The 25,405-nt window shown below is 32.1% G+C and overlaps 3 protein-coding genes across 5 annotated transcripts; 1 reads left to right on the top strand and 2 right to left on the bottom strand.

The window, feature by feature from the left end:
- The first annotated feature begins 3,360 nt into the window (after positions 1-3,360).
- Positions 3,361-7,721, top strand: LOC137821905 (metal transporter Nramp7.2-like). Its single transcript, XM_068626700.1, has 13 exons — positions 3,361-3,553; positions 3,685-3,763; positions 3,896-3,936; positions 4,064-4,142; positions 4,234-4,338; positions 5,146-5,255; positions 5,464-5,645; positions 5,977-6,046; positions 6,125-6,298; positions 6,412-6,516; positions 6,600-6,731; positions 6,855-6,950; positions 7,087-7,721. Exons 1-13 carry the CDS (start codon positions 3,443-3,445, stop codon positions 7,417-7,419), a joined length of 1,617 nt encoding a protein of 538 aa, XP_068482801.1. The 5' UTR covers positions 3,361-3,442; the 3' UTR covers positions 7,420-7,721.
- A 1,332-nt stretch (positions 7,722-9,053) lies between these two features.
- LOC137821605 (uncharacterized) lies at positions 9,054-13,404 on the bottom strand. Of its 2 annotated transcripts, XM_068626278.1 has the most exons (8): positions 13,092-13,404; positions 12,788-12,835; positions 12,672-12,718; positions 9,796-9,862; positions 9,672-9,715; positions 9,397-9,454; positions 9,265-9,311; positions 9,054-9,137 (listed from the first exon to the last, which is right to left on the bottom strand). In XM_068626278.1, coding segments are annotated over exons 1-8 (384 nt in total). In that variant the 5' UTR covers positions 13,164-13,404; the 3' UTR covers positions 9,054-9,136. The 2 variants fall into 2 exon arrangements, with proteins under 2 accessions (XP_068482379.1, XP_068482378.1); XM_068626277.1 differs by having other exon boundaries at positions 9,054-9,311.
- Positions 13,405-14,123: 719 nt separating this feature from the next.
- Positions 14,124-21,921, bottom strand: LOC137820415 (SWI/SNF complex subunit SWI3C). Of its 2 annotated transcripts, none has more exons than XM_068624497.1 (9): positions 21,539-21,921; positions 20,880-21,401; positions 20,242-20,777; positions 16,322-16,685; positions 16,180-16,253; positions 15,704-15,831; positions 15,302-15,375; positions 15,011-15,195; positions 14,124-14,797 (listed from the first exon to the last, which is right to left on the bottom strand). In XM_068624497.1, the coding sequence occupies exons 1-9, from the start codon at positions 21,555-21,557 to the stop codon at positions 14,774-14,776; spliced, it is 1,926 nt and encodes a 641-aa protein (XP_068480598.1). In that variant the 5' UTR covers positions 21,558-21,921; the 3' UTR covers positions 14,124-14,773. The 2 variants fall into 2 exon arrangements, with proteins under 2 accessions (XP_068480598.1, XP_068480597.1); XM_068624496.1 differs by having other exon boundaries at positions 14,124-14,777; positions 21,539-21,796.
- Positions 21,922-25,405: the final 3,484 nt, after the last annotated feature.

Below are 25,405 nucleotides of genomic sequence, written 5' to 3'. Positions count from 1 at the left end.
AGGTTGCAATTGGCGACCGAACCACGTTAAATCTTGTGTTGTTTATTTTTTTGCAGTTGATTCATGATTGTGTGTGTTGCTTCCGTGTGCGTTTTTCCCATAAAAAATGATAAGAAAAGTTACCATAGAAATTCATATTGGACCTAACATACTACATGTTATTGATTCATTAGACTACCCGTGTATGTTTATATCACAAACTTTTCATTGGAGATATATAGTTTTGCAAACTATTAAATTTAATTTTTAGTAAAGTCATTTACCCTGATAAGTTGGAAGAATTCAAAAAAGATAGTTATTATCTTATGTTAGTTGCATATATGTTTTCCTGTTTTCCTGCTTTTTGACATTATGGTGCACTTACATTATCATTTTGTAAGAAAAATGAAAAATAAGATTGTACAGGTAAATTTATTTAAGATGAATGTATTTTATTGAATGTTATATAAATTTATTGTAAAGATATGTCAAAAATGTATATCATTGAAAAACCTGAGTATATATGACTTTATAACAAGTGAAAATATATGTATTATAATATATGCATTATAAACTCTAAATCCTAAACGATAAATTTATAATATATGTATTATATTTTTAGTGTTGTTAATATTGGTTATTTTGATTTGTTAACATTTATATATGATTGATGATTAAGTTTTATCACTTCTGACATGCCTTCTACGAAATTTGGTAAATGATCTACTAGATTTAGGTCTCTACATTATATATGATGCATAGGTGGTGAAAGTACACCACTCAAACTAACATCAAGATTGGAGTGACCTCTAGGGACAAATGTTGAGTCTTCGTTTTGAGATCATGTTAATGAGAAAAGGCTCATGATAGGAAAGATATATTGGTAAAACATATAGTTATATTTATGTATTTTTTAAAAATATTAGTTGGTTTATTTAAAAGAATTAATTGATATTTTGTTTTATTTTCAATATAGGTGCATTATGATATTCCTAATATGAAGACGTTGAGATCGAAAGTTTTTTCTTCAATCATAGTGAAATTTGGTCAACTAAGTCAAAATTGACCATGACTTATGCATTTGGTGTGACACAAGGTGAAAATCCTAATACCAAATTAATTCACGAGGATCGACAAATAATCTTGACAAAATTTTCTTTAAAGACGACTAAATGACAAGTAAAAGGTTAGTACATTTTTTTTTCTAGTGTAAGTTATAATTAAATATATTATTAACTAATATATAAATATTCTTTAAATATTGGTACACAGTTAGGAAAAGGCACAAGCTAGTAAAAAAATGTAATTGGACCTCTTCACTTATTATCTCGAGGAGGTTCTTAAAAGAGCTTTATGCAAAATATCATAAATGAGAAGTACAAAATACAAGATGCACCTATTGAAGATACACAATTCATTATTTATCACCATCTTCCTTCCATGAGAAATAGAAGATAAGTTTACCTAAAACACTCAGACACATATACTTCTTCTGAATCATGTTGATGGTTGAGTAGATTGTAAGTAAATATATTTGAGTTTATTTGATATTATATATAATTGACTATAATCATATTATATTTTGGTTATGTTGTATGATTTCATGGTTTAGCAGAGCACATTGATAAATGTCAGATTTCAATAATATTTCATATTAAAATACAGGCGCTTATGAATATTAGTTGATAAAATAACTATAAAATATCCACTTATTTCTGAAATTAACTTTTTTTACATATTTTGTGATTTTAATTTAAATAAGAACGATTTATGCCTAAATTGAAATGAAAAGACAAAAAGAGAATATACAAAACTAAAATGAAAAAGCTGGAACTCACTTATCTTCTTTTCAATTTTAACTTTTAAAATACAAATCATTTTATTCAAAACTATATAAAATTATAATCAATATAATTATTAAATTATAATTCATTCAAATAAAATAACATGTAATTATTATTATTAAATAGAATATATAAATAAAATAATAATTATTAAAATAGCATAATATAAAATAAAATAACATTATAAAATAGCTAATTATTATTATTATTATTATTATTATTAATGGTGGGACCTATTGGGACGGTTGAATCACTGTTGACTCTATTCTGCAGTGTCAGAAAAATTAAAATGGAGTTTTTCACATTTATATCTGTTTTTGTATTCACCTTACTTGTTCTCTTACCTTTAACGTTTCTGATAACTGGGTTTTAAAGTGTACTAACTATTTTTTAATTATCAAAAAATAGTGTGGACACGTCGATTAGTGAGTGTATATATATATTTAGCGTACTATATTTCTGTTCTTATCGAGGTAGTACAATTTATATAGGGATTGATTTAATTAAGGGAAAAGAAACAAAACATTCCCACTTTACAACTTATTTTAATAATATAATAATATATTTATAATTTATATTAAAATATATAAAAAATATGATTAAAATAATAATATTTTAAGTTGTAAAGTGAGTGTATATTTTTTAACGATATGAACGTTACCTTTAATTAAATTTTTGAAAAATAAATAATTGTATATAATTTTTTATGTGATAATTTTAAAAAAAATCAATTTTTTTATAATTAATTAATATAAAAATAATAATATTAAGAGCTTTAGAATGGAAGTTTTAAAAAAAATGATAATCGATATATCATTCTTTTTAAATTAATTGCATGTTGTTAGTTTTCACTTTGCCCAGTTAATTTATTTTCGAAATAACTACAGTGGTCAAAAGTTTATGCAAATTGTTGTGATTTGTTTGGAGAGAATAAAAATTAGAGGGAAATTAATACCTAATCCATTGACATGTTAACTATGTAGTGAAGGAATCAGAATATGATTAAATTAGAAAATTGTATTCTTGGCACTAATATTTTGAATTTATAAAATGTTAACGAGTTTTTGTTGAGTAAATATCTAAAGATCGAGTGGTTAGCAATAATTGGATGGTTAAAAAAGTAGTAGAATGGTTGCAGGATTATTTTCCTTAAACAATGAAAAGTTATGTAAAAGATGGATATTAGCGTAAGTAAATGATTTAATTATAAGGTGTAGAAGATTCATGCCATCTGCAATAAAATAAAAGTTATTTACCACCTCAATTTTTATACAATTACAACTTTTAAAACTATTATTTTAATATCTTTTTATATCATTTAATAACAAATTTATCTTTTACTATATATATTTATTTCTAAACCTATCTTTTATATATATATATATATATATATAACTCCAATAATTATCAACTTATCATTTTCCATAAAAAAATATGCTATGTGGTGTCAGGTAGCTGAGAGTAAAGAGGCATGAAAATGGAACTCTTAATTAACTTGTCTCAACTCCAAACCAGGCATAACTATTGAGTATTCACTATAAATATAGACACTTTTACATTCACTTAATCACCCTTCATCCTTCACCTTGCATTGCATTGCAAGCACACAAAACTCTTACATGGCTAGCTTGATGCAACAACAACCAAAGGGAGTTAATGGAGGTAGCAGCCGCATAGTCGCAGTCAATGTCACTCCCTCTAACCATCTTCCTGCATCATCTCCTCATGAGGTCCTTCTCCTTCTTAAGATCATTTCTCAAACTTTTATTGGATATGTGTTAATTAACATCAACAATGCAATGAACTTGAGTTAAGAACATGATATATATGTATAACATATATTTCACATTGTTCATCACAGAAGCCTGGGTGGAAAAAGTTCATGGCATATGTAGGACCTGGCTTTCTCGTCTCCTTGGCTTACCTTGATCCCGGAAACAGTAATTCTCTCACTCAATTTCAAAAATTACTTCTCTTTCTAGTTGTAATATGGTTATGTGTCTCCCACACTTTATCATGTTTTCTTGTATCTGTGTAAGCTTAGTGATTCTTTGCCATTTACATATATGCAGTGGAAACTGATCTGCAAGCTGGAGCTGACCACAAATATGAGGTATATGACAACAAATTACCCGAACTGTTATACATGTCAATGTTAAAGATGTTTTGAGACAAGTTTTTGTTTGGTTAAATACATAATAAAGGCTCGAAAACTGAAATTACATGTTTTGTTGTGCTAGCTGCTGTGGGTGATACTCATTGGACTGGTGTTTGCGCTTATAATTCAATCGTTGGCTGCGAATCTGGGCGTAAGCACTGGTAAGAAAGATCCAAAACAAACAATACAAAATGAATGAGATTGATATAGTTTGTGTTTGACAAATTATTATTGTGATTTTGAATTTTTCAGGAAAACACCTTTCAGAATTGTGTAAAGCCGAATATCCATTATTGGTGAAGTACTGCTTATGGTTATTAGCTGAGCTCGCTGTTATAGCTGCAGACATACCTGAAGGTTCTCATTTCTTTTTCCCTTTCAACTTCAATCAAAATCTTATGAGTGTAATGTTCTTAAAAAAAATACTTTCACAACAATTTTTATTTAAAATTTATTGACTTGAAAAAGAAAATTAGATAAAGGATGTCATAACATCAGCTTGAGACAAGAAAGAGTATCTCAACCCACCTCAGCATCAGTTCCAATCCATTTAGGTTGGAAAAAAATAGCTTTTTTTATTAAGTATGGATAAAATTGAATCTAACTTACTTAATCCACTAACTTGGAATTAGGCTGACTCATAACTTATTAATAATAACTCTTTATAATTTTTTTTAAACATTTATGTATATTATTTGAATAGTTTAGATGTTTAATTTATTATATTGCTCATTTATATAAATTAACATTTTATAATAATATTTTTTACTTGTGGTTAGTGTTTAGTGAGATGGGTAAACATCTCACTGAATTACTATAAATAGACGAGATATTGTATCGTAAGAAATTGGAAAAATAAAATATATTTAAATAAATCATCTCAAGTAACCTATCTACCCTTGGTTGGTCAAATTAGGTTAAGATTTTTTTTGAGTTAACTCATTATTAAACCAATTCAAGCCATACCCTTAATTTAAATATATAAAAAAATCATAACTATGCTTAACAGCTTAGAAATGGTTTCTTGATTTTAAAAAATAATTACAGTTTTTCACAAAGTTGGCATCTATATATCTATCTATATGTATATAAATAAATAAATAAAGTTAAATCAAAGTGTAGACATTGACGGTAATTAATTTGATCCAAACTTGATGATGACAGTGATTGGCACAGCCTTCGCGTTGAACATACTTTTCCACATCCCTGTATGGGCAGGAGTTCTGATAACTGGCTGCAGCACCCTCTTATTTCTTGGTCTGCAGAGATTTGGGGTAATTTTGATCATTTTGTTGTTGTAATAATTAAGAATTAAGATCCTAAAACCTCATGATGATTTCTTAATTTTCTTTTTATGCTTTGATGTGTTTGTCAGTTTGTAACAGTAGCAGAGGATTAGAAAAGGAGAATTTAAGTTGGTCTTTTCCACAAATTTGTTTCTAAATGATTACAATTTTCTGAGTGTTGGTGTTGTTTGTGTAGGTAAGGAAGTTAGAACTGCTGATATCAGTGCTGGTTTTTGTAATGGCTGGATGTTTCTTTGGGGAAATGAGCTACGTAAAACCACCTGCATCTGGTGTTTTAAAAGGAATGTTTATTCCAAAACTCAGTGGTCAGGGAGCTACAGGCGATGCTATTGCTCTTTTGGGTGCCCTTGTCATGCCGTATACTTCCTCTTTTCCTTCTACTTAGTTACTACTTTTTTCCATTTTCTCCCCTCAAAAACCACTTTAAACTATCAAACACTCCTTCACAAATTTAAATTTCTCTGTTACATTCATATACTATGTTACAACTCCAAACAGAAATAATAATATACTGATTTCTCCTGAAATGGATCAGTTGTGAAACTAACATTTCTCATTATTAATACATCATTATTTTTGTTTAGTAGCAAAATGATAGCAGCATGTTTTAATTTTGTTTCAGTTTATTAGCATAATGCACCCAACCAAACTAAGTTTATAAACTAGTTTAGCCGCTCACAAAATGCAGGCACAATCTTTTCCTCCACTCTGCTCTGGTCCTGTCAAGAAAAGTACCCAGTTCCGTGCGTGGCATCAATGTAAGCCACTCTGAAAATAAAGAAAGCTTTTAGTAAGTAAGAGTAATATGTGTAACGTATTTGCTTGATTTTACGCAGGATGCATGTAGATACTTTCTCATAGAAAGTGGATTTGCTCTGTTTGTGGCATTCCTGATCAATGTAGCGATGATTTCTGTGTCCGGAACTGTTTGCGCTGCTGAAAATATTTCGGCAGAAAATGCTCATCAGTGCAGCGATCTTACCCTTAACTCTGCTTCTTTCCTTCTCAAGGTTAATTATCTAGTTCACTACAGAAGTTGCCATAGTAAAATCATGATGCTAAGTTTAATCCTATTTCGGCTCCAATTTTTCTGACACCAAAAATTGTTGTCCTTTGCTTGTAGAACGTGTTGGGACGGTCGAGCTCTACCATTTATGCCATAGCACTGCTAGCTTCAGGACAAAGTTCAGCCATCACTGGAACCTATGCAGGGCAATTCATCATGCAGGTTACTTAGAAATATCATTAAACACTGTGTTTTTTATGATTTGATGAAGGATATATGCTCAAGTTGTTGGTTTGATGAAATAGGGTTTCTTGGACATGAGGATGAAAACATGGATTAGAAACTTTGTGACCAGGTGCATTGCCATAACACCTAGTCTTATTGTTTCGATCATTGGGGGTTCTCAAGGAGCTGGTCGGCTTATCATCATTGCATCGGTTTGTATATTCTACAACTCTTTTCTAGTAAATGTTCTAAGAGCATTGGTTAACAAATCAGTGAATAAAATTATTATATTGAAAAGAAAATCACAAAAAACTGCATTGTAAATTGTTTTGCAGATGATACTTTCATTTGAGCTTCCATTCGCTTTAATACCTCTCCTTAAGTTCAGCAGCAGTAGTACAAAGATGGGACCTCACAAAAATTCTATGATTGTGAGTTGTATTCTTCCCTCGTCTACATAAATGCTGTTTAAATTATGGTTTAAAGAATGATAGACTTTAGAGCATTATGTGTTGGAGCAAGATTAAAGATTTTAGATTGAAAAAAAGTGGCATAATTTTGGTGCAGATAATTGTGATCTCTTGGATTCTGGGCTTGGGAATCATAGGTATCAATGTGTACTACCTTTCTACTGCCTTCGTGGGTTGGTTAATTAAAAACAGTTTACCAAAGGTGGCAAATGTGTTCATTGGGATCATAGTGTTTCCTCTAATGGCACTTTATGTGGGCGCAGTAATATACCTAACCTTCAGAAAAGACACTGTTAAGACGTATATTGAGAGAAAGAATGAAGGAGCAGTGCAAACCCAGATGGAAAAGGGGTTTATGGTTGATGGTCAATTAGAGTTGAGTGAAGTTCCCTACAGAGAAGACTTGGCTGATATCCCCCTACCACCATAGGGGACCTGCACTATACTAAAATGCATCACCATCACCTCTTCTCCAATTGTCACCCATGTGTTTCTTCTGTGTACTACATAGTTAACTGCCATGTTATGTAAGCTTTAAGTTAGTTTATATGAAAAACCATTTCAGTGTAAATCCCCAGATCAAGTGGTGCCCAAAATTTTGGAATAAAACCCCCCACGGTAAGTACCTTTGCCATTTTCGACTTTGTAATGCAAAGTAACACATTCATCTTACACTATGCATTTTGTTGTATTAAATCCATTTTCTTCGAGTACAAGAATGTGTTATTCTCACCTGCACACTATATATACATACACATACTAGATTGCACTGCAACACAGGCATGGAGGACACATTTAACCATGTCTGAGTGATACATAAAAATATTCATTTATTTTTAATATAAAATTAGAATATATATTTTTATATTATTAAAGTTAGTTGTTAAGTGGGAACATTTTATTTAGGAATGTCAAACTAATCTTCTTTTTGGTTTAAAAAACATAAACAATATGATACTTTAACATCTATCAAATAAAAAATATTCACTTGACATTTTTAAATAATAATATTTTAATAATATTTACTTTATTTTTTAATTTAAAATTCTAATATATACTATTATATTATTAAAGTGAATTGTAAAGTAAATATAATTTTTTTGAGATAGTGTTGAAAGAAACATTTTCCTTATGTCATTTGATAGTGGAATACGTTAGATTTCTTTTAGCAAACATTTGAAACACCTCTATTCCACTTTTATGTGGATTCTTGAAACAAAGACACCAATGGTAAATTTCACATTAATTAATCATAAATAAATTTATATAAAAAACAAGAGTATTATTTTTAGTTCAAAACTTTAATACAATAAATTTGTAGATCTTTTTATTTTTATTTTATTTTATTTACTTTTTTTTATCTTTATTCAATATCAAATTTCCAAGTCATTTTAACAAATATTTATAATACAGTGAGGTTTTTTTTTTCTCTTGAAACGATTTAGACTATTGCAAAAAATTATAATACATTAATCACAATAAATTCTTTAATTTCACTTTTTTATACAAGGCGTTCTTCTATTTCGATTAAGATTTTTTTTTCAAACTTGATTAATATATACAAGTTAAATATCATATTTAATTTTTACAAAACTTTGACATTGTTTTATTTAAATACACAACATGGACATGATGACATTAAATCTACCGCCATCAAAATTAAGATGAAACATGACCTCTTTGTATTAATTAAGTATAGAAAATTAAATATTTAAATTGTTTAATTTGAACAATTCCATACTCAATACAATATTTTTTAATTTAATTATTTATTATATTAGTATTCTCAAGCTGAAAACTATACTTACTCTGCGCAATGAATAACAACATAATTAAACACACAAGTTATGAAGTATATAATTAAAATACATTTGACAACAAAATTAAAATATTATAATATATTTATTCCTACAAATACATTATTACACATTAAAAATATCATATATGTTCCTTTTATAATGGTCGTTTAAGGTTTATTTACCTAACCAAGGGGGAAAACTATTTTTCGATATTTTTAGTGCAATTTTAAAAGAGTTACTTATTATACGACAAACAGCATGAAAATTGCGATCTTAAAAATTCTACTTTTACTATCCCGCTTCCTACTCCGGTCATTAATTCAACAGTGTCTCTCTACACTTATAGTATCTGCAAAATTCGCATTAAAAAATATTATAAGTTTGAAAACTTGACATTAAAACCCAATCACTGTTTTCTTTAGAACTTCCTTTTGGTAGAAATCCAATCACTTGATATTTCATCAGTAATTTCTTACCACATGCTATTGTCCATCACAGCAGAAACAATGCCTTTCAATGTCTCCTGCATATTGATTGAAATGTGTATGGTTATTTGTTTGTTGATTCTTTTCCTTTTGAGTGAGGAAGAGCAAAGCAGTAAAACATACCACAGAATGGTCTTTAAGACCAAGCGAGAGCACCAATGGCCTGGAGGAGCCAGACAAACTGCAAATCAAGAATTGGAGAGTCAACATGATTACCGAAAACGAATTATTAAATTATACATGAACAAAAAAGGGTCACATATTAACAATTTGAAATATCTCTTTTAAGGGATATTTGAAACCCAAATTAATTTTTGAGGAAAAGTGGAACACTCTAGATGCGTAATAAAATCTGAAAAAGTTGGAGATTTTCTCTCAAATAACAAAAGAATACCTACCTCATGTGCTCAATCAGCTGGCGTCCACATGCTACTAACATTGGCTGCATCAATGTATTCAGTGAACAATAAGCCGAATATGACAGAAAAGATCAAGGATAATCTCAGGCATAGACAAGCATACCTCATCCCGTTTGCCGAACATAACAGAAACGTTGAATGTCGGATTGATGGACACCCCTTCTTCCTTTCTGGCGTTGAAAAGTCATATGTGCAACTGTGTGAGTAACCCTTTCTTTTTGAAACATATCAATAATTTGAAAGTGCATGATGATACATAATTTTAAGCTGACAAAAAAACAAGGATTTATCTAAAGTCCTAGTTATTTTAACAACTTTTTAGTTTGTTAGTTGTCAACAGGGGTTTCCAATTATTTGAGTCAACTCATGAGCATAAGGGTTTGGGTCCCCAGCAAGGGTTTCTAGAAGGGTTGATGGATTCAGAAGAATTAAATGAAAAGGGTACACAAAAAAGAAAAGAGAAGACAAGGAAAATCAGTCAAATCAGTTGGATTACTTCTAGAATCAGTTATGCAGGAAAAGTTAAAATGAGGAAGATCTCTTGACTAATAGGAGAGGCGTAGAAGAGGGTTCATTCAGATTGTAAAGTTTGGGAACTGAACAAGTAACTTGGTCAGGAAAACCCTTTGTCCACGGGGAATCCCAAGGGAGTTGGGAGGATAATTCTCTCCTCTGACCTTTTTATTCGATAAACCATTACAGGGTAGTTTCTTCTCTTTCTCTCTTCTCCATCTCTTAATTCTTTCCCTAATATCTAAGAACTTTATCTTGGATCTACAACAAGATAGGCCTGACCTGCCAGAACATGGACCTGATGACAGAGGCTTTGGAAAATCTTGTGGACAACCCAGCGAACATGGATTCCAATTACATTCTCTAGATTCTAATGTTGGAAGACTTGGAAGTATGTGAATGGAATAGAAAGAATATTGAATGAGGAGAAGGTTATGAACAACTCACTTCTGATACACCAAACTTGTGGCTGAATAAGGACAAAGCTGAGAGCAAAATCAAATTGCCATCTCAACAGCAGCAACCTCATGATTTGGACTGCTAGTGCAGAGAAATTTTTTTGAGGTATGACAGCAGAAGCAAAAGAGTAGGTATGTTGTATTTAGAGGCAAGGATCAGTCATGCATTGATATGGGGGAGGATTTTTAGGCTGCTTGTATGAAAGGCAACCAACTTAGCAGCAATCAAGATCAGCCGGTAATGTATATACAAGATTTCAAAATCTTGGTGGTGCATGTATTGGATGTCCCCAAGGAAAAACTGAGATATTTCTTGGACGGATGAAGTACTGAAGTGCAATACCAAGTATGAACACAATCTTAATAATAGTACAAATTCCATACATCTTGCCTGAGATATCAAAGAGGAGTTGTGTGCCAACACAGTGTTTTGAGCATTGTTGTCAGAACCGGACGGGACCAGCCGGTTCAACCAGTTGAGCTGGGAACCAGACCAGTCTCCATTCCAAAGCTTCCTAAAAACTGAAATTCATTTGAACCAGGATAAAACCAGTTGAATCGGCCATGAACTGGAAAAATAGGGAAAACCAGCAAATTGAGAGATTCAAACAGTTAGCTCTAAAAACTTGTGTTTTCTTGTCGTAGTTGGTGTTTTTAAAGAGACTTACAGTTTCTAATGAACTTTATGTTATTTTTTAACTTAAATATGATGTATTAGATTTGTTTGGTTTCATATATAACTTAATTCTCTAATAGGTTATGTCTTACGAAACTTTTAAGTGAAGTTTAAATTCAAATCTTATAAATTCATGTGTCATCCTGTTTTAATTAATACTACTTGTATATAGCATTATTATATTTAAAATATTAAAATGATATTATTTTATTAAAATTGACTCGATCCTCGTTGAACCTCTGAATTTGAACCTTAAATGCATACCTTCACCAGTTCAGTGACTGGTCCGGTTTTGACAACCTTGGTTTTGATGTCAAATCTACACATAACTCAAGTGAAAGAGGAATTGCAACTCAAACTGGGATCCAAGGAATGAAGTTGTCACGCCTTTTCAAGAATACTACTGGCCCAACCAAAACAAAATTCAGAAAAAGACTGTGTGGAGGAAAACACAGCACCTGCACAATCAACTACCAAGTCCTGTACTATTAGTGCTTATCCACGATGAAACAGAAGCGTTAGTAGCCATATTCCGAATAAAGAAGAAGCAATGAGGGCAAGCGTTTTCACTTTGGCTTGGCAGGTCAGCCATTTAGATGAAGGCATAGATGTCCAAGAAAAGTATCAGGGTTACTATTTTGGCAGATGATAAAAATTGGAGGAAGACGAGATTGAAAAGACAATTCTCAGGAAGGAGAAACTCTGTAGAAAGATCCACCAATTGGATTACATGTTAGATGCTCAAATTATCTCTCTTTTAAGTAGGAGAAATTACACAACTGAGAACTATAAAGTGTCATCATGTGGACAAGTCCTTTTGTTTTGTAGTTATCAAGATAGATGGTGGGGCAAGTCATATTTCATTGCTTGGGAATTAGTAAAGTAATTGGGATGTATTCCCGACCACTCCATTTGGAGTTAGATTATGGGATGGACACAAAAAATTTACCCCGAGGGTGCTGTCAAAATTTGAAGTTAACGGTTTCTTTAAATGACCCTGAAGGAGATTGACTTGTTCAAGTTGGGAGGAGTGGATCCATTTTTAGGGGTGGCATGCATGGTTAGAAGCCAAAGGTGACTAAAAAGTTAAATAAAGATCTCTACATGTCCATTGCACATTAGGGGATGGATTTTCTAATCAAAGGTGACCTGAGTGACTGAGTGTAACAAAGGCAATGATATCTCATAAAACTATATAAACAAGGTCTTAGATGTGGAATTCTCTTTAGTATCAGTAGTACTATATTTATTATCAGGATTAGTTGCTCAAAATTTTACTGGTCAAGAAATATAAATGAAATCAATGATATTGCACAGAAGTCACATGCAGACCTGGCATACACTATTGTCCCCATGGTTCCTATTTGAGTAGCAATAACCTGATAAGCAGTCAGAAAATTAAGTACTATCACCATAAAAACATAGAAAACAACTCCATCGGCACTCACCAGAAAATGATCTTCGTATCTCGAAATAATAATCTCCGTTTCATTTCCCTGCACGCAAGCAAGCAACTTCTAAACATTAATACCAACATTTTAACATCAGTATTAATTATCAACATTAAAAAATATAAATCAAACAGCTAAATTTGAACCTCTAACATTGACTTTGGGAATTTAGAAAATGAAATGAAGATCTGTGTTTAAAACTTCATTGCATCTTCTAAAATTATAAAATCAATGGTAGGGAGTTCAAAATTAGTTGTTGGCTACTAAGAGTTGCAAGAAACGGACACTCATGCATGCATACATTGATTTCCCGAGAGAAATTGAGTTGAGACACTGGAAATTGTGAAGTGGAGCTTTCCGTATTCATTGACATCGGCGCTGATAGGTCACACTCACACTACTCAAAGCGTCTCACAGTCGTTACCGTTATCTCAAAGTATTTCTTTTTCGAGAATCGGTTTCAACGGAGAAGATGAGATCGCCGCCGGTAGTGCCGACGAAGCGGAGAGGCGAGGTTTTCGTCGTTCCTGTTGAGAGAGAGAAGAAATGGGAGAAAATGTGCACTTCTGTCTTACTCTTTGCTACCAAATTTGGGTCTATTTTGAAACAAAATTAAAGTAAAAATTTCTAAACTCAACTAAATAAATATACTTTCATAGTTAGTGAGTTACAGTAAAATTGTGTTATCTTATGGATAAATTTGTGATTAATAAACCTAAATTAAATAAAAATAATAATATTTATCGTCTTTCTTTCTCCTCGTTCAAACTTGAAGAAAACATTAGTTCCCTCTCTCTCAAACCATGACTTATTTTTCATTGTCTTTACTACTTCCTATTAGGGCAACGTATTACTAGAAACAATAAATATTTTAAAGTATTATTTAATGCATAATCAATTATGAGATAATTAGTTATAAGTTTTTTTTCGTTATTTTATAATAATAATATTATTATTAATCATAAATCATTTAAAAAATAATATTAGAAATAATAAATAAAATTATTAACAAATAAAATCATTTTAATTTGTATCTTTTTTCTACTCTTCATTTCTCATTCTAATTCTTTTTCTTTCTTTTATACTACAAATAGAATAAAAAAAGTCATAAAAACAAGTGCTTTTATTGATTATCTTCTAAGCACAGTATTGTTACATTTAGGATATAACAATACATTTAGGATATAACATACACGAGCAGTGAAAACAGCAGTCTTCATAGCGTGGCCCTTTTCATCCAAGTAGTTTTAATGTAATCTAACTAAACGAGATCTGTGCCACTTGACATGATTTCAAGGTACCTAAAGGCCACAAGAAAATAAACAAGAAAGAATTTGGAGCATCGCATAATACTTATTTTTCCATTAAGCAACAGTTTCACAATCAACTGCAACGAATTACAGGATCTACAGAGTAAATAACTTTTTTGGCACATCCACCTAACCTCCTCTTCGCTTCTGAAATAGATGATTACCAAAGAAAATTACACCTTTAAAGTTCCAAAACTCAAAATCTACTCCCCAATTTAACCTAAACCAGAGTTAGTTCCTGATACAGGCCTCAACAATGGATGATTGGTTGTGGGCTGCACATTACCGGGGGCATTGAACATGGCAGTTGAAGAAGCTGATTGTGATTGTTGTATCATAGACAGCGGTAATCTTTGCCCCAACCCAAACATCGAAGGTCGTGGGGCAAAGGACATATGCGGATGAACTGGTTGGTTGCCGCCATACCCTGAGATGCTGGGCTGTGAGGGAGAAACAGAGATCATTTGTTGCCTGTTGTTGCCGTTGCTAGCCATTGAAGGACCAACACCCGATGTAGTCATTGTGGGTGCGGCTCCGGCAGCTCCAAGACGTGCTGATATTACACGAGACCGTTCAGCAGCAAACCTTTGCTTTGTTCTCTCCAGTTGTTCGCATTCTTTCATCAACAATGTTTCAATTTCCGCAAACTGTTTCAGCTTCAACTCTAATCTTTTCAGCTGGCAATAACAGCAAGCCACTAACAAAAGTTAAAAAACATCAAAATACTAGCTCCGCACCTGATTTTGAGTAATCTCCAATTGCTTAATTTACTTTATTCTAAGAAAAATGTTAACTTGTTTGCACACATAGATGCATACCATCCAGACAGAAATGGACAAAATAGAAATTAACTACATCTGACATTTTAGTTTGATCAACTGGAATTACAGTCAGAAAACAACAGTGATACCTGATGATTAACTATGTTAGCACACAACCTCTGAATTTCTCGCTCTTCATGATCGGCAAATAATTTTGCTTTCATCGCTGCTGCAGAGAGGCCTGCTTTAGCTGCATCTTTAACTTTCTCAACAGATAGTGGGGTTGTCCTACCATCATTTAGACTCCATGAACCATGTACCTTTGCCTTATCCTCTGAAACGAAAAGAAGTATTCCCAAGAAGAAAATTACATACTGGGTTTTATTAAAGGGCTGGGGTAAGGTTGTATATCGGCAACATAAAAAGCAACCAAAACTGACCATTACTATTATTTGATACCGCTGTTTCTCCATGAGACCCACCATCTCGACAACGTATGTTTTCGGAATTTGTCCTGCATATGTGAAAAATATTAATTTTTATTACAAAATTCTTAAACTAGCAACTTTACAAAAAGAACCGGACAAGTAGAGCTTAATCTTCCGCTCCACCCACCATACTATTCTACCATCGGAACAGGATACAGACACAAATTAGTATTGTCTATTCTTTTTTTTTTCTTTTACGGGAGTTTTGCACAAGGTTCGATTCCACTTAAAGAATTGTTTAATAAAATAAAAAGCCCAAAAGCAGAAGATAAGATGTACAAGACCAATGAGTAATAACCACGGAGAACACAGTTCATCCAATAAAACTGCACTGGCTATGACAGACATACTCACCTATTATCATGTCCTGGTGCTTCCACCTGTGAACTGTTGCCAGAATTATCCATTGACAATACTGCTAATGCTGCATGAGCACAAGAAGCAGCTACTCTTGGTCCAACTGCAGAGGCTAAAAAGGCAACCTTTGGAATGCACCAACCAAAACAAAACATATAAGAACTGCAGAATATAAAAGGCAGTTTAATTTGTTGTGAAACTTAAAGAGACTAGATACAATATCTTAGTCAGCACATCACCCTTTAACGCTTTAGTAAGCATGGTGACCAGTAATGTGGTGGTTCCATCAAAGAGAAGCGATGTAACTTGAAGGAACAAGTTTTGTTTATAGCTTTTTTAATAAATAAACATGAATAAATTAGTTAAGTACATGATGTTAAGTGCAGAACTATAACCACATCCTATGCTGATAAACATGTTTTCAATTGCCTTAGTTGAATAATAACTTAAGCATATCCTTAGCAGTCACCCACCAAAGCCATAACAGGATTTCCAGAATTTGCAAAAGGAAGCCTGCTGTCAGAATCTCTAATTTGATGGACAGGCCCTGTAACAGCATAGATACTAAATCAAAACCATATAACAAGCAGGTTGAATTAAAAGTATAAGATAGACCTGCAGTATCTCCGTTTGAGTAACAATGCAGTCTTCCACTACCATCTCTATCCATTGCATTGGATGACACAGAGGTGCTTGGAACATTAATATTTTCCAATTTTCCATCTTCCATGGGTAGACGGAGAAAGTGAAGAATGCATTGTGCTTTTGACTTGGTACCAACATGCTCAGCAATTTCGTTCCAATTCTCATTGTAAATCTCCATTGCTTCAAGAAGCAGTAAAGTTTCTTGATCAGTCCAATTATCCCCGTCTAGTTCACCATAATCCCTTGTCGAATCCACCCTTAAAAAATCTATACTTGAATGACCAATGACAAATCTCCCATCATGAAAGCAATCAGTGCAGAGTAAAATATCAACCTGTAACAAGAGATTCTAATTCAATATGATGGAAGAGGTGTTCAAAGTTAATCTGCAGCTTACTTAGTAACCAGGGTCAACTAATAATGGGCCCATAGTTTACAAATTTTCTATTACTATATATCAGGTAAAGGAACACTTAACTTATAACATTTGTTTTTCTTAAAACTTTAATAGTCCTCTTTTACGAAGCACAGACTTGCATACACTCAAAATAGTAAACATTTCTCTGCTGTGAGATCAGTCACTATAATGGCTATAAGACAGATGCTCCATTCCAGTCTCGATACAAATCTTAATTTCAAGACACAAGTAATTGGGATAATAATCATAGTGCATGAAGGGACCCAAGATACAAGAATAAAAGACATTGAGCCAAAGAAGTTAAAGTAAAGTAATTATAGATAAGTTAGGTACAATAGAGTGGTCACACTGTTGACCAGATTGTTTAAATAGTTTAGGATTCATTCTGAATAGGACCGAGCACGGAAAGCTTGGAAGGAGAGTTCTCTGCTTTACTGCTTGTCATACTATATACTTCACAAACGCAATTGAATGCTTTCTTGTTCTCTGTTCTCAGTACTCTTTTATAAATCTCATTTTGTTTTTTGAGTTTGTATTTGTAATAAATAATAATTTAGTTTGACCTGCATGATCTTTTACCATGGAAAAAATGGGTAAAATTGTTAGACAAATTGGCAATGTTTTGAGTCACTGACCATGGAATGTGATTATGGGCAGCATATATAGCAGAAATCTGGAAGAATATGGATGGTATAGAATTTTCTTTGGCAACTATTGGATAATAGCATCAAGAAACAGGGAATTAGCCTTGAGATTGAGGAAGACAAGGAACAACCAGTCAAGAGATGCTGAATCTGCAGCTGAATAAGCCAAAAGGCAGGCAGACAATATGATGGTAATTGGCAATTTCGTGTACATTGTCAATGAAGGCAATCTTGGGCAAGAAAACACCAACTTGCCTGATTTCAGTGGCAGCAACCCAATAGTGGTGGATTGATTGCAAAAAGAAATCCTTCAAGGTACAGAAGATCAAGCTGGAAACGAAGGTTACTCATATTAGCATGGAAGGTTTAGCAGGACACTGGTTCCAAGTTTAGAGGAATAAAATGTCAAACTTGACCTGGAAAGGGCTGATGCAAGCATTGATTCCAGGATTCATTCAGAGAAAGAAATGAAGGCAAAGCATATATGAGAGGTTACCACTGTGTGACAAACCACATTCGCTGATGACTATATTTGAGAATATGAAATTTTGGTGGGGCATGTATTGGAGATCTCAAAGGAACTTCTCTTTAGGTATTTCTAGGGGGGATTGAGCACTGAAGTAAAATGCAAAGCGCAGGCTGATGGAACACCAGTAGATAAAAGTGATAAAAGATAATTTGAACAATGAAATCGCACACAATACAGCAACACACTTGCTGTCCCAGTCCCAGGGACAAAAAATGTCTCATTACACAAATACAGCAATTCACTTGCTGTCCCCAGAACTAGAAGTATCTTACAGAGTGTAATCTCAGTCCGCATACTGAAAATAACTACACAACCTAATATCAGTCGTATACTCCTAACATAATACATAACAACCAGGGTTATTTTCTACACATAACTTCCGTTCTGCAGTTTCTAATGCAGAACTAATTCTAGCAGTTATTTTCAACACTTAAAACAGCCATAGATCAGCTCCCATCACTATGGCCTGCAGAAAAATCAGCCATATCACTAAGGCTGGAAGATAAAAACTAGTTCTCCACATTATTTACCTACTTCAATGACAATTACTTCTCCATCTTTGTTTAGGGCTTCATTAACTACCAAAATTAACAATCTCAATTGTTTCCCTGCATATTGATATATGGGACTGAACTTTTCTTCACACCTAAAACATAAACCCTTGCTTTTCCTTTCCATCAATTCTTGATATGTAAATTATGCAGGCCTTTATTGTCTTTGCTGAATTTTATGTTAATACTCTGTTCTTCAACCTGAGAATGCCATAGATGAAGTTCCTTTGTTTTGTCCAGATTGAATGATATTTGAGTTCAAACCTGGACTGAAATGACTTTGGCTTCCATTCCACCCCGCAGTCATCTTGTGGTAATAACTGATCCTGCATCACCTTCTGGGCCTTATAATACAACCGCTTTGATGGCCTTGAAATAATGCTAGAATATCCCATTTTTGCAGACAAACCTGCACTCCCAGTTACAAACCCACACAATTGCATTTCTTTCGGAATTGGTACTGCATAACAAGAATTCTTGTTCTGATCTGAGTACAAGAACTTGGCTCGTGATGCTTAATTTCAAGTTGCAAGCCACCCAGAAAATAACCCAAATATTGTTCTTCAGGTAAACAATTGACTTGTGATGAGTGCAATTCAAATACTTCCATAAACTCCTCCACCAATTTATGAATAGCTGGGGGAAATTCCTACATTTGAGGCTTTTTCCTCATCTTAGGTGGCCAAACTTTTTTAGAACCTAAAAGCTACTTTGAAGTTGAATTTAAAAACAAAGCTTTAAAACTAAAGCTAAATCCATTTGATAATTATATAATTTTTATGTCAATTCAAAAGAAGTTCCTTTCATACAAAAATTCCTATTGGAAATTATGAGAGAAAAGATGGAGAAGAGATAAAATAGTAGTAATGAAATGAGAGGTCTAAACACATATCTAATACTCCCAATTTATTAATAATGGGTGAGGCACTATTGTAGTACAACCAATACGAGCCCTAGCATAAAACACAACAAAATAAAGGAATGTTGAGGAAATGTTTCTTATTTTTATTACCACTTTTGCTTTTAAGTACCAAATTATCACCTTGTTTTCATTGTTGTACGGGAAGATTCCTTATGTTTCTTAAACAAACTTTTGAAAACAAGAAACAAATAGAAAACAAAGTAGTTGAAAGTGAAAAAAGGAAAATGAAAGCAAAAAAACATTTTTTCAAACCAAAAAAACCCCCAAGACCACTAAAATATAGGAATATTAATATTTTAACACTCCCTCAAGTTGATATTTGGTGAGTAAGTGTGAGCATTGTATGTTTACCTTTACATGGCATCCTTGCAATACAGCAGTAGATGCATTCGCATATGTCAAACCAAATCTCACTTGTTATTTTTATCTCTTGCTTTGTTAGTGTAATGAGCCTGAGTAAAGGGGGAAATATTCAGAGTGCCAGGTGAAATATAACATCTAAAGAGTACTCCACTGTCATGCATATATAACCCATCTAAAGGGCCATGGAGGTGATAACTATTTCTTAAAACGGAGGAACTAGACTTGGTGCTATAAATAATCTTCAACTAAAGGGGGTTTATCATGTCCTGCAACTATATGCATTGAATGCGAAATGCTATAGTAGCACTGTATACTCATGCAAGGTGGTCATGTGCCGTTAATCATAACGGAAGCCCTTGCTATTCAAACTTTCATTAAGACCATCATTACCCACATGACGAAGGCAATAAATAGCCACAGGACAATAATATAATATTAAATTTGAAACAAAAATCCAGAGTACCTCTTTTTGAGACTGGTAGTATACAACAGGAAGAGGACGAGAACAATAATTGCAATGATTCTCCGATAGATGCTCTCTTATTCTGTCCTCCAGATCAAAGAAATCGGCATTGTGTGCAGTCAATGACGAATAAATTTCGTCTGCTTTCAGCTTACAAATGGGATTGTCAAATTTGATCAAACTATCAATAGATTTCAAAGCCTCTGCCGGTACACGGACCTCTCCACTAGGCTCCTCCCTCAGGCAAGACATAACATTGGGAGACTCGAGACTCGGCATCTGAACACAGTAATTAATAATTCCCCAATGATCAAGGAACCTCACAATCCGAGTCAAATCTTCAACATCAACCCCAGTCAACAAACCCTGGCAATCAGAAACCGTAATCCTCTTCCCAGGCTCCTCCAAATGCAACGCAACAATGCAGTTCCTACACTCCATGTACTTCTCCGGGGTATGATCCGGTGATTTCCCTGAAAAGAAATGCGGCACTGCTTGCCTCTCTAACCTGTGCACGGTGGCAGGCGAAAACCAATCTGCTCACACAAACCCAAACCAAACTAACATCAATCCAAAGCGTCCAAAACTCAGAAAACAAAACAGAAGTCAAACAAGCACAAAACCGAAATTCAATTAACCTGAATGCATTGGAACCACAAGAACCTTAGCTCCAAAGCGCTTAACAACGCCACGACCTTCCAATATGGCAGGGGGAGTGATGACAAAAGAGGAATCACCGTCAAAAGCGAAATTATCAGACGGCACAGACGACAGCGCTTGAAGCTGGCCATAAGACACGTTTTCGAGAACAGGAGGAGTGAGAGCGCTCTGAGCCTTGTTGTCTCCAGACTCAAGAGCTCGCTCCAGAGCCACGATTGCGGTGACGGAGGAGTGAGGGCGGTTCACGGAGCGCTTTACCACCGCCGGGAACTGCGAAATGAGCACGCCATGGTCGGAGAGGACCTCCGTCTCCACGTGCGGTTGCGAATTAGGGTGGTTTTGGTGGTGGTGCGTTTGTTCTTCGGAATCGTACTCGCGTTCCGCATGGTCGTCCTCCGCATTGGGATTTTCCTCGTCTTCCTCCTCGTCCTCCTCGTGCTTGGGATGGCGCCGAGCGATTTGCGAATCTCTCTTGCGCTTCCTCCATCTGGTTCGGTTCTCTGCCAAAAAAAAACTCAAATGGAAACAAAATTGAGAACAGCGGTTGGGGAATTGAGCACAGAAGAGAAAATTGCGGGAATTGGAAACGCAAGGTTGGCATTGGGAGTGTGAGGGTTTTAGAGAAGTGAATGAATACCTGAAGGAGAAGCTGGCATGGCAAGAAGAGAGAGGGGTTTAAGGGAGAGAGAGAGAAAGAGAAAGAGAAAATTGTGGGAAAGATTTGAGTGTGGGGTCGTTGATTGGCGCAAAGGGTTGGGATTGTTGTTGGAAGAAATATTTTTGAGTTGGAAGATCGATCTCTCTCTCTCTCTCTCTCTCTGTGCTGGATGGATGTGTGATGTGTGATCGACGAGGAAAAAAATGGTTGGCGTTTGGGGGCAAAACACAGTGTTGATGTGCGTTTTTGTGGCTGTTACCGGAACCACACTGGAAGACCGTGTAGGGTACAATTCTGGCGCCTTCGCTTCCCTCGCGCGTGCTTCAAACGCTGCATTTCTATTAGCCTGTGTTTCGCACGAAAGGTTCAGATACTTACTTCACATGCCACCTTTGTATCCCTCGCTTTTTTTATGTTTTAATTATTCTGTTAAGTTCTAACGAGTATTTCAAAGATGTTAATTAATTAATTGAGTAATTAGTATCTTAACATCTATGTTAATCTTTGAAAAAACATCTATATTATAATCAATGTTGCTAAATGTATTTTAGATCTTTTTCACCGTGTCGAATAAGTGGAATTTCTATCAAGTTTATTGATAATTAATGTTTACAATTACAATTTATTGATGACATTTAATAGAGTATAACACTTAAAGTTTACTTTAACTAACATAATGTTTGAAATATATTTTATATTTATGATGAATAATTTAATTTATGATATAATACTGTTTTTAACTGTTAGTGTTTTTAAAATTGATTGGAAATTAATTTATAGATAAACTAAAAGCATGTGCATTGAAAAAGGATAAAGTAGAAAGTTATGAAGATGTGTAGAGAAAAGGTAAAAAAATTATAGTTTAAAATAATCGACGGAGATTTTCTTAGTTAATTACGAAAATAACGTCAATAATGTTCATTTTAATGGAAAAATAGAAACATTTATTTGAGGGAGTAAAGATGATATATTTTTTTCTCTTCAAAATATGATTAATACATAATAAACAATATACTTTAGAAAAATTAAACTAGAGATCGTTTAAAAACTGTGATACAAGTTTTTTGTTTTTTTTTGTTTTTGTTTTCATAACAATAATAAACATTCTAAATATTATTATATATATTAAAATGTATTATACATGACTCTATATGATTATCGAGTGTATATTACGATCGATATATTTCGGTAACCTAAAACGAAAAATTAATCAATAACAATTAAAAAATAATCAATTGATTTTAATATGTTTATATTATTAAATTAAAATAATATTAACTTAAAAATTGTAATAAACTTACACATGAATATTGTTCTAGTCTAGTTCTATAAATAGACTTCTATAAATAGGTAAATATTATTTGGTAAGACAACATTTATTAGCTCAATGATTACAAATACCTTCACATTATAATCGAAATTCTTGAAATTATCGAGATTCGATAAATAATTTACGCACAAGTATAAACTTACTAAATAGATTAAAAAAAAACAGCTTCTAAATACTAATAATTTTATTAGAAAAACAAAAACATATTTTAAATCTTTAATGCAATGGTGTATATCTATACTAATCAATAACTACAAATAGTATTAGATCATTGCAATATTTTAATATTCTATTTTTTAAAGATTTTAATTTTAATCTAAATGATAACTAATTACATATTAGATGAAATTTATTTATTTTCAGATACAATACAGAATATATATATATATATATATATATATATATATATATATATATATACACACACGAAGTGTTTTATTGAAATTAAAATACTACTTTATATTAAGTGTTTTTTCAAAATTTTCAACTCATGTTTCTTTATCATTTCAAATATTAAGGTAAGGGAGATGCATGTATCACATTTATTTATTTGTTAACTTTACAATTGTTTCTGCTTTTTTATAGGTCTCTAATATCATTTTATTTATTTGTTCGTTAATTTTATAATTACTTTTGCTTAATAAGGTATTTTAAAACTTATTTTATCTATTTTGTTAATTTTATAACTATCATTTATCAATGAGTTCTGTAATGTCATCTTATTTATTTAATTGGTTACTTTATAATTATATTTATCCATACTCATAATCTCATTAAATTTTATTTAAAATTTGTCTTTGTTTGTTAAAGGATTTCCAACTCATTTTATTGTTATTTAATATATATATATATATTAGTTATTTTTAATTTCAATATTCATTATTTTTCTCTGATTGACAAATAGACATTTTCTTCTTCTTACATATTTTCTTGATTTTTATATCTTTATATAAAAAATATTATTATTAAATAGAAATTGCTCCTAATAACTATTTCTCGAGATTAAACAATTTTCTCTCATATGTTAACATGGTCAAATTCACTTATAATCAACGTAAAACTAATTCAAAAGTTTTAACATACAAAAATTGAATTAGAATATATTGATAAAAAATGTAAAAATGATAAGCATATATATATATATATTTTATTTTATTTTTTATTATTAAAATAATATAATAACATTGAAAGGACAAGGATATCACTTCTAATCTAACACTCTCTGAAAGTTTGCTACAATATTTTTTACACATCTTATATTGTTATGATCATTATTCTTCCAAAGAATACTCATATTAACTCATTGTATATTATATCGCTTTACTATTCCTTTTCTTATTTTTTTAATATGTAATTGAATTACAGTCTTACCTTAAAATATATATGTACATATATATATTTAGATGGTGGAAAAGATGTTAAAGAAATATTTAGATGATGTTTGTTAAAAAATAATTTATATATTAATTGATAGATCATGAATTAGTTGATAGTTGGTAAATTGGTATTTAACTAGTAAATGAAGTCCTAGTTGACAAATTTTTAATTTATTATTTTTTACATAATAAGTTAACTCATTAATTAAAAGTGTTTGATAGAATGAGCTAATAAGTTAGTTAGTAAATATGATATATAAGTTTTATTGTATAAACAAATTATAATAAAAAACTACTATTATATAATTATAATTTCATATTTTTAAAACAATTAATTTTAATTAAAATTTGTAGTGCTTCTATGTTTTTAAATACATTTTTTTAGAAATGATTTGTTTAAACTAATTAAGTTAACGAATATTAATCAAAATAATAGTTATTTCTTTGAGAATAAAATACTTTATAATTTGAACTACATAAAAAAAATAAAAAAGTAACACAAGTGTAACATCCTAATTTTATTCATATTTGCTAATATATATGTATGCAATATCTAATTAACAGATAAACATATATTGTTTTCTCATATTTGTATCTCAAAACAAAAGATATCCCTCTTCATAGGGATTTAATATATACATCAAAAAGTTTTAAAAAAACAAAAACAAAGTCAAACATTCAATTTACATCTATCTAATCCTTCTGTTGCTCACTTAGGAGTTCTATTCCCTGCAATCTCATATCCAAACAACAGGGTAAGCTAGCCATATAAAACAAAATTCTATAAAATTTCACTTTGAAATTAATAAAACATAAATCATAAGTCTCATACAAATTCTCAAATCATCAAGTGTCATACAAATTCTCAAATCATCAAGTGTCATACAAATTCTCAAATCATAAGTGTCATTCAAATTCTCAAATCATCAAGTGTCATTCAAATTCTCAAATCATCAAGTGTCATTCAAATTCTCAAATCATCAAGTGTCTACTAAAATTCAATATTCATTTTTCACATGTCAGACTTCCACTGACTCATGTCACATAGACACTTGACTCTACTTCCGGAAGACTCGTGTATTGAAACTAGAATCCTGAGACCTACACCTGTCATACTACTCGTTGTGAATCCACACAACC

The sequence above is a fragment of the Phaseolus vulgaris genome, chromosome 9 (genome assembly GCF_000499845.2).
Source record: "Phaseolus vulgaris cultivar G19833 chromosome 9, P. vulgaris v2.0, whole genome shotgun sequence".
In the NCBI taxonomy this organism is placed as follows: Eukaryota; Viridiplantae; Streptophyta; class Magnoliopsida; order Fabales; family Fabaceae; genus Phaseolus; species Phaseolus vulgaris.
This window is presented reverse-complemented; position numbering and strand designations above follow the sequence as displayed.

What these genes read in the sequence shown, in the direction of transcription:
- LOC137821905 (XM_068626700.1), top strand. Translation starts at nt 3,443, where the DNA reads ATGGCTAGCTTGATGCAACAACAACCAAAGGGAGTTAATGGAGGTAGC. An exon ending in GAATCTGGGCGTAAGCACTG is followed by an intron (nt 4,143 to 4,233) that starts GTAAGAAAGATC and finishes TGAATTTTTCAG; the next exon opens with GAAAACACCTTTCAGAATTG. An exon ending in GGCTTATCATCATTGCATCG is followed by an intron (nt 6,732 to 6,854) that starts GTTTGTATATTC and finishes ATTGTTTTGCAG; the next exon opens with ATGATACTTTCATTTGAGCT.
- LOC137821605 (XM_068626277.1), bottom strand. Translation starts at nt 13,163, where the DNA reads ATGTCAATGAATACGGAAAGCTCCACTTCACAATTTCCAGTGTCTCAA. An exon ending in GATACGAAGATCATTTTCTG is followed by an intron (nt 12,719 to 12,787) that starts GTGAGTGCCGAT and finishes ACTGCTTATCAG; the next exon opens with GTTATTGCTACTCAAATAGG. An exon ending in GTCTTAAAGACCATTCTGTG is followed by an intron (nt 9,312 to 9,396) that starts GTATGTTTTACT and finishes ATCAATATGCAG; the next exon opens with GAGACATTGAAAGGCATTGT.
- LOC137820415 (XM_068624496.1), bottom strand. An exon ending in TGTGGTTCCAATGCATTCAG is followed by an intron (nt 20,778 to 20,879) that starts GTTAATTGAATT and finishes TTGTGTGAGCAG; the next exon opens with ATTGGTTTTCGCCTGCCACC. An exon ending in GGTATCAAATAATAGTAATG is followed by an intron (nt 15,196 to 15,301) that starts GTCAGTTTTGGT and finishes TTTTCGTTTCAG; the next exon opens with AGGATAAGGCAAAGGTACAT.